A 9,270-nucleotide genomic window follows, 5' to 3' on the forward strand; every position below is an offset into this window, starting at 1 on the left:
TCCTAAAGCACAGAAGTGCTTTAAGGGGGGACACTGGTCTTTCAAGATGCTAAAACATCATAAAATAAATTTTTGATAGCAGCATTTTTGTAACGTACAAGAATTGCCGCAAGTACTGGCCAAGTTCCTTACACCTTGGATTGATATTTTGTTCACAATAGCAATTTATACCCCCAAAACACGCTATATTCTAACTGAAAAAGAGCACAAAGATGGAGCTTATTCATGCAATGATGTATGCTGCAGCAGTGGGCATGCAGGTCATATCCCTGGTGTCTACTAATCGTCTAGGAAAACAAATAACATTTCGTGTTACACATGATGTACAAAATTGGCATTATTTGTTTTTCTGCATTTTCTCAAAACTTGACTTTTGACTCTTTGCAACCTTTCGAGATGATTTTTCAGTAATCAAAGCACCTAGAATTGTAATTCTTGTTGCAGTACTGAGCTGCATGAGTATTGCCCACGGGGTATGTGTGTGCCGAGTTTGGGATGCGATGAGATACACTATCTGGTAATGTCTCTGTGCATTGCTTTGAAGAAGTGGCACTGATTTCGTGCGTCTTGGGGGGGATGTTTGCAGGAGTTCTTTCCTGTGAGCAAGAGGAGTCCGGAAAACTTCACAGCCACGTTCAAGGCACATGGCATCTCTCAGCTGCTGGACTACCAGGTACTACCAGTGCCCTTGGCATTGTTTTATCTACCACCTTTCTTGGCGCGCATTTACTGGCCTGCCATTGGTCTCTGGCTTTCTGGGGGGTAAAAGTGGGAGGTACACAGTTCTAATGCAACATCAGGGGTGCCTGTTTGCCATTATTGTCAAAAAGCATGCTTAGCCATAACCCTGCGCATTAAAAATGACGTGAAATGTCAGACTGAGTAAAGGTATGGGGCAGAATTGGTGCCCTCCTTCACATGATTAGGGGGCCAGGACTGGCGCTCGGTGTTGTCGGTATTCATTTCTTGAGAAGGGGTCGTCTCTCCTTCCCAGTCTCTTCTTTCCCCTTCCCCTAAAGACTGTGGTGTGCTCCCTCGTGGGTTGTGGAAATAGTTAAACCTGGATATAACGAAACTGACCAATACCTGAAAAAATTTGTTACAAACAGGTTTTCGTTATATGCAGTTTGTGCACGAAAATTAGGAAAAGAAACGCACGAATTAAACAAAAGGGAAACTGAAGGCAGAGCCCACCCAAAACACATTTATTAGCGGCAAACAACTGTTATTTTGCTCTTTTGCTTGTTCGTGGGGATGGCAATTGGGAGGATGGCAATACTGAATGCTCGTAGGACATGAATACAACGCTGCTCCATCCTCATCTGGCCGTGGCCTCCGAGATTGGCTTCGGCAATGCGTTGTCACGTTGCCGGAGCTAATCGCAGAGGCCACGGTCTAGCGAACCCGCGACGCGGCGGAAGATGGCAGTGTGTGTGAAGAGTCGACCTCCGAAGATTTGTCGTTGTCACCTTGGTCACGGACACTTTCCACCAGCACCTAATCTGACATCTCCTCGGTAGTGACAACGCAGTTGTCCATATTAAAAAAAAAAAAAAAAAAATCTCAAAGCTGCATGTCGTCAGGGGCTGCTTCATGCACACGCATGGTAAAACAAAAAAGTAGGAGAGACAGGAAACAGAAACAGGAAAGACACTGCGGAAAAGCTGCCGTCGCTGCGCGATTGCTGTCTGCCACTTCATGTTTCACAAGTACACGAGAGGGCCCTTTTTGCGCACCTGAATGGGAGTTTCTGACTACAAAACGTATCATACGACCACAGTTTTCCGCGGTGCTGAACGTTGCTGCCGAATAATCGTATTTTCCGGGAACGTATTAACCGGAATGTATTACACACAGCTGTATTGGGTTATTTCTAATTTTCGCGATTTCGAGCGTAGGAGCTGGGAAATCGTACTAAGCGGGAACATATCAACAAGGTTCTACTGTATTGGATGTTGTAGATTCTCTGTCATACGATCACAGCTTATACGAATTTCGGAACGATACAAGTTTTTCTGTGGTCCTGGCCAAACCCCATTAGCCCTTAATGTGCTAGAATACAGTTGTTGCGAACCGGTTTTTTTACCCCGCAATGTTTGATATGAATGTATGCTGCCCCGTGTATACGAAAAGGTGCTGTCCATGTGGCCGAGGTCACAGCAATTACATGCAAGCGCGAGGAACTCGAGTGCGAGTATGCCTGCCGTGATGCTGGTTTTGTTTCACTGCAGTACATTGGGATTATGTGGGAAAATGTACAAAGATTGGAAAGGGCCAAGTTGCTGTCACCGGACACAACACGTTGTCTCTCTTAATTGCACGCACATGCACGTGGTGTTTCATTATGAGTACCAGTATGGTCACTGTCTGAAAACTACTCGCAGTCGTTCAGAGTGGTCTATGACGTTGCTGTGGCTCTGTGAAACAGTATTATGAAATGTACGCCAGTTTCGGTTTGTTGCACACTAGGCATACAGTAGCATACTAATTTGGTACACTAGTTTTTCTGTCTTTCGGTGATATGAATTTCAACTCATACGAATATTTTTCCTGGCCCCGCGAGATTCATATCATTGCAGACATTGGCAGCAGCATTGCCTAGACACCATGGGAGAATTTAATGTTAATCTCATCCCGACTGCGGCAGCTCAATTTTGATGAGGCGAAATGCTAGACCCATGTGCTTAGATTTATGTGCATGTTACAGAACCTCAGGTAGTTGAAATTCCCAGAGCCCTCCACTGCAGCGTCTCTCATAATCATATTGTGGTTCTGGGGTGTAAAACCCCAACAATTATTCATTATTAATGTTAATCTCCTCTCTTTACAGAAAGCACAGGAGGCATCGAGTGTCAAGAAGGATCTCCAGCAGCAGGTCAGCAACATGCTCAAGAACGAAGTACCAGTCAAGGAGATCATTCAGAGTGTGAAGGAATACATGACCAAGTACTCACTGCCCGAACACGATGTGGCTGTGCTGGTAAGTGGCCTTTCCATTTGTTTGAACAGCAGCTCTTCTGTCAACAAATCGAGCCTTTTATGCAGTTGATTAGTTAGGATTAGTGTCTTTGTGAAAATTCTGCCTTAGCTATAGTGTCACTAGGCTACTGCCTAGTGATACATTGGAGTGTATGGAGAGGCCTGATTTCTTGGCTCATACAAATAGTGGCGTCTCAAGCAGTTTCCCAAGCAGACACACTTGACGCATAGCATCTTCGGCTAATGAAGCTGTTGGCGTTTTCTGTGCACTCGCACAGTGTCTGGGCACCATGCGTGCAGTGCCACACTTTCAACTGGCATGGTCCACATTAATGCAGAGTACTTCTCTGTGGCGTGCCTCATAATCATATTGAGGTTTTGGCATGTAAAAGCTCAGAAATTATTGCATTCAGTGTATTTTTATCTTTGACTCTAGAAAATTCTGTGTGCATTAATAGAGTAAATACAGCAGTTTTCCTAGACACATTTGATTTCAACTTAAACAAACTCTTTGGGAGTGCAGAAATGCATGTGTCGCATTTTCATAAGTGAAGACTTGAAAAAAAAAAATAAATAAATAAAACCAAGGGTGGACTGTACTTTGTACGCCTGCCTGACTGTGTGTACTTGTGGCACTGTATGCTGTTGAGTGTTGTGGTTGTGTGATAATTATGAAGCATAAAGAGTGTGTTGTTTACTATGCTAGTTTACACACACAGTGTCTAGAAGTGTGATTGAAGTTGTGGTCCCTGTGTTTGTGTGCACAGCTGTGGACAACTCAGATGTCTGGCATGGATTGGAACAAGAAGGAAGAGCTAGTGGCGGACCAAGCATTGAAGCATCTGAAGCAGTACACTCCTCTGCTGGAAGCTTTCACGACCACTCCACGTGCGGAGGTAGCGCTGCTGGTCAAAGTCCAGGAGTTTTGCTACGACAACATGAACTTCATGAAGGTGTTCCAGAAGATTGTTATTCTCTTCTACAAGACGGATGTGCTCAGTGAGGACTCTATCCTCAAGTGGTACAAGGGCGCCCACTCACCCAAGGGCAAGAGCGTGTTCCTCGATCAAATGAAACGCTTCGTCGAGTGGCTCCAGAATGCCGAGGAAGGTGAGAGCGGGTTTTTTCCCTTCATGGCTTGAAATGGGGGGAGGATCCTAGCAGCAGTGCAAATGGCCACTTTCTAAGGGAGTTTCGCAGTGTGTGTTAGTTGTTCTTTTGAGCATGTGCTTTGCTTTATTTTTTTACAGATTCCGTAATTCATAGCAGTATAAATGAACTATTGTGGCAGGACTGAAAGTTGGGCTAGTTGATGATACATAATGGGCCAAAAACTGCGCGCAGACGGACGGAACGAAGAAAGGGATACACAGAATAAGCGCTGTTACTCTCAACTGCGGTTTATTAGGCATATGCAGATTATTTATACACAAATGATAAGCATCAAGAACATGCGCAGAGGAGCTGGCAAGGGACCATAACAAGAAAAAATAGAAAAGGCTTTATACCGTGAAAAGACTGCGCAGGAGCGACAAAAGATCAAACAAACATACGACTGATTAAGTTTACTTCTTTTTCGTGTAAAGAAACCGATGTTTGGCTGACGCAGGACTCTCCCTCTTTTCTCTTCGTCCCGTCCGTCTGCTGGCTGTTTTTTGCCCATTATGAACAATTGTTTATTATTCTACTTCTGCGTCTCAAGTTCCCAAAGGCTTAATTTTGTTAGAGAGCTTCACTTGGATCGACTCCTTAATGATACTCGCCGCAGTAGCTGAGCAGCTTCTAGGCGCTAGTGTGTGGCTCAATTTTGGCAGTGAAACCCCAAACTTTTGTGGTTATTACACGTCAGTCGCGAATGCTGAATCCTTTCAGGCGCCATCTATGAAGAACTGTCTGTAAATATGTCAAATCGATACATTTTTTCAATGCACTCTATATGCTTTTGCAATAAAAATAATGTCATAATACGCTAATTTATGTGTGTGAAGAGTAATGACTCCTAATTAAATTGTAATTAAATATCTCTTTATTCTGAAGTCATTCATGTTCTGTTTTTGCATAAGTAGAACGAAATCTGGGGTTATAAATATGGTGCAAATTCTTCTCTGGTTATGTCCATGCGGAGCAAAGAAAAATTACACTTTTGTCGTGGCCCGCGGGAAGCGACAAGTCGAACGACTCGTCAAGCATAGTAGTGCCTTCATCAGAGTGATCATATGCAACACTTCACTGCAAAATGAAGTTAAATAAAGACAAATTTATTACGCAGGAGGTTCAATTCATCCAAAGCTCAATGTATCTTGCTCTTTCTTAGCCCCTAGTCGATACAAATGACAAAAACAAGTGGTGTACACAATTGTGTACATAGCGTCTCAAATGGTTAAATGTGAACTTTGCATTTTGAAATGTGAGCAAGATATTCTTTCACTGCATGCGGCAAGGAACTTACAATTTCTTGTAAAAATGGTGCGCACTCATTTGCTTTCACCTTTGCAATGGGATCACCAACTACAGTCGATCTCGGATATATCGAACTCAAAGGGGACCGCGAAATAGTTCGATATATCGATAATTCGAAATACGAAATATGCATATTTAGGGCTTTAATGAAAGCACTGCAGGCCTCAACACAGTTTTCAATAACGATTCGCTCACATATGCTAAAGAACAAGGCGAGAACTACTTCTTTTGCAAGTTAGCGCACTTTATTTCGCATGAAAATAGTCCATAAACTTGTCTTGCTTCTTGCGCGCCGTGAATTTATCAAGTCATCGTCAATATCATTGAAGCTTTCCAGATAAGTAAATTCAACACCTTCGGCCACAACAGCGGTGATCGACGCTGAACGCTGATGCGAGCTCTGTAGCGCGGTAAAGGGTTTAGCGGTGGCAGTGGTGGCTGGCATCTTCAAACCGCATGGATCCATTTCCACAGCACCGGCAACGTTAGCTACGATCTCGGCATCGACGCAGTCAGAAACAGCTACATCGTTATCTGCACCGATAAAGTCACTCGCTGTGCTCCCGTCCGATACGGCGCCCGGAAACGCTAATGTCGCAAAATTCACTGACGCACCGTACGCCGTAGTCGGTGGTCATGATGCGCCCAAAGTCGTCACCTGGCACCAAGGCCCGTAAGGAAACAGTGCACGACGGTGCTTTACTCGACGTTGTTCCAAGCACCGGTCATCATTTTTATCGCTACGAGCGGGATAATGTTTAGTTCGACTCCCGAATGACGATTTATCAAGAGCGGAGCGAGAAGTACACATGCCACAAGAGACAACGCTAACAACGCTGCACGAAGAAACATTTCTCCACCGTGGACATGTTGGCGATACCGATGACACTTGTGGCTTTGTAGAAGGCAGCCGCTGCTTTGGCGAGAAATGCGAAAAAAAGTGTAGCCTCTGAGATCTGCATTTTAAAACCGAAAGCACTAGAAATACGTCACGAGGTTGCGGATCTCGAAGGCCTTGCTCTGCGGGCCCGCATACCATCGTGCGCGAATAGACAAGGAAGGGAATGCAAACATTACAACAAGGCTGCCAAGTCACTTCGAATTCTCATTTTGGTGCCCTCGGCCATCAGCCTCTTTGAAAAACACTAGCCCATGCATTAAAACCTGCGGATCGCGCGTCAAATACACCGGTGAACTGACAAGCGCTGCGCAACGAACTAGAGCAACGCAATTTCGTCACCTGCGCGCGACGAGGGACTGGAACTTATAAGAATGCGGCCGAACAATGATGAATATTTGTTAGAAAAAATGCACTTTCTGGGCTTCGGTGCGGGGCAGCGTTCGATATAGCGGATGTTCCGCTGTGCGGGAGTTCGATATACGTGCACACCAGCCTCATACTTTTGCATGGGAAATTCAAGGGGATTTCTCAACTGTTCGATATAGCCAATAATTTGATATATCCGAGTTCGATATATCCGAGTTCGATATATCCGGGATCGACTGTACTCAACAAGTAGGCCCTTTTGTTATTGGCCGATTTTATGAACGGCTCAGTGTAGGATGATCTCGAAGGCTTACAAGCTTCGTCTTGTAGGTACCGAGTGCCGGGAATGCCTAAACCAGAAAGGAGAAAATGCTTTCTGGCCATGACACGCAGCAGTGTAATCTTCCGTCAGTGTGCCTTTCTTGCCGCCCCTGCCTTTGTTGCTTCTAGCGTGCTCTTGGAGATGAAAGGAAAAAGGTGATCAACTTGTGCAGCAGCTCTGGTACCGGTTCAAAAGAGACCTGCTAGATAGAAGTTTTGTAGTAAGTTCATCCTGGGATTACTTAGAAAAGTGTTGCAGGGCCTCTTTAAAGGGCCCCTAAACAACCTGTGAAATACAAAGAACGAGTGTGCTATGCTCTCCTGGCGTTTCCCATCTTTTCTGTACAATTAGTTTTGCCAACAGTCTGCTCACGTGACGTCAGGAGGAAATAAGCTCTCGATTGGTCCATATGCGAGGGATATCAGTTGTGAATTGTCTCCTCGCCTGCTTTGCCATGCAGTCTCATGCTTGTTCTGCCTTGTATTGCATGAGTATCGTGCGCATTCAACTGAGGTCACATCCTGTAGCCGAAAAGCACAAAATCCTGAGTGCTGGCATGGTGCACGTGTTTTAGGAAGAAATAAGTGGGGAGGAGGAGCCAACGTCTGTAGGAAGGGTAGTGAAAGTGAGAATGAAACCACTCTGTTGTCTTTGAACTCCGAGTGGTTTAGGGGCCCCTTAAGGTCATCATGAAAGTGTATAGAATGTACTGCTTAAAGGGACACTAAAGGCAAATAACAATTTATGTTAGAGTGAAAGCCCAATGTATGACAGCTTCTAAAACGGCAATATTATCAACAGCAGTGCCCTACTTACCGAGAAATTAAGCTAAATCTATCACATAACGAGCGCCACGAGTGGGACATTTTCGAAGTGATCCCGATGACGTAGGGAAGTCGGCCTACAATAAATCACTAGTAATCAAACTAGCAGCAGTAAAAAAAGAACATTCCGAGCATCAAAAGACGTAATAAAATGCTGTTTGTTCGTTTCCGCTTGATTCATGGAAAACAAAACCTCCGTGGCGTTGCCATCGGGAACGGCGCGCGTGGTTCAAAGGTTTCGTTTTCACCGAGCTGTGCCTCGCCCGTCTCAGTGGTAGTTTCGGGATCGCGTATACTGCCGTGCGTGTTTTGCGCGCTCGTGAAGGTCGCTCTGACAGAAAGTTCGACAAAATGCCGCATGCGTGTGATATTGCCGGATGCCCGAATGGTGCACAACGCCAGTGCTGCAGCAAGGGAACCGGTGTGTCTTTTCACTGGGTGCCGCGGAATGAACCCTTACGCTCGAAGTGGCTTAGTGTCATGCCATTGTGCCAGTGTGCTAAACAGTCAAAACCTCTGCGCGTGTGCTCGCTGCACTTTCGTACTGAGGATTACGAGACCAACCGCAACTTGGTGACGGCTTTGAATGTGCCCATCCGAGCAAGTCTTTGCCGCAGCGCCGTTGTTGCTACTGTGGGTCCCGCTACTTCCGCTCGGCTGCTACTAGTGTCGGCGGCCGCGCAGTAAAAGCGGGCAACGTTGGGCATGGAAGCAGTGACGTATGAGAGTCGTATTTTCAGGCGGGAGATTTGAAGCGCGCTAACGCGATGCGGACCACTAAAAACGTGATTTTATTTCAAAATAAGCACTTCCTTGGCACAAAAGCAGCGCTACGAGGTTTCTGGACCGCTATTTCAACAATCAACGTCGACTTAATATTTGCCTTTAGTGTCCCTTTAAGGAAGCATTGCATATTCATTTTTTACATGATTGGTATTTGGTGTTTGAACAGTGCGCTTGAGATGCTGCCATTTAATTTTTTTTTTCTTTTTCGGTGTGCAGAGTCTGAGGGGGAGGACTAAAAGGTGTACCTTGCATGTGGCAAAGCCCAGCGATGTTCTTTACTGCAACCCTGCCAGTCAAGCACAAAATGTATTATACAGATGAAATAACAAAAGAAAAAAAACAAAAGCGCCTGGTGGATGGGTTGGACATGCCTGGGCTGCTGCCACAGCCTCGTCAGGTGCACCTTTTCTATTCATCACCGCCTAGACTGTGACGACGATCACCACAAAACCACTATGCTGCCAGCGCTGCTGCCACCTCATCTTGAAGACAAGTTGTTGGAAGAAGGCAATTGAAAGAAAAGCACTCTTGAGGGCAAGGGAAAGAAAAGAAAAAAAAAAGATGCCACTGGAAGGAGCAGTTTGCCTCTCTCTCTCTTTCTCTGGCCACCATGTAATTGGAACTGAGTGAGT

The 9,270-nt window shown here is 45.3% G+C and overlaps 1 protein-coding gene across 1 annotated transcript in view; it reads left to right on the top strand.

Annotated features, from left to right (window-relative positions):
- LOC119378367 (eIF5-mimic protein 1-like) overlaps positions 1-8,942 on the top strand; it is a 50,516-nt gene extending 41,574 nt beyond the window's left edge. The window contains 4 exon segments of the mRNA XM_037647529.2: positions 587-673; positions 2,831-2,980; positions 3,747-4,089; positions 8,855-8,942. Coding sequence (XP_037503457.1) covers positions 587-673; positions 2,831-2,980; positions 3,747-4,089; positions 8,855-8,874 — 600 coding nt within the window. The 3' untranslated portion in view covers positions 8,875-8,942.
- Positions 8,943-9,270: the final 328 nt, after the last annotated feature.

The sequence above is a fragment of the Rhipicephalus sanguineus genome, unplaced genomic scaffold (assembly GCF_013339695.2).
Source record: "Rhipicephalus sanguineus isolate Rsan-2018 unplaced genomic scaffold, BIME_Rsan_1.4 Seq804, whole genome shotgun sequence".
In the NCBI taxonomy this organism is placed as follows: domain Eukaryota; kingdom Metazoa; phylum Arthropoda; class Arachnida; order Ixodida; family Ixodidae; genus Rhipicephalus; species Rhipicephalus sanguineus.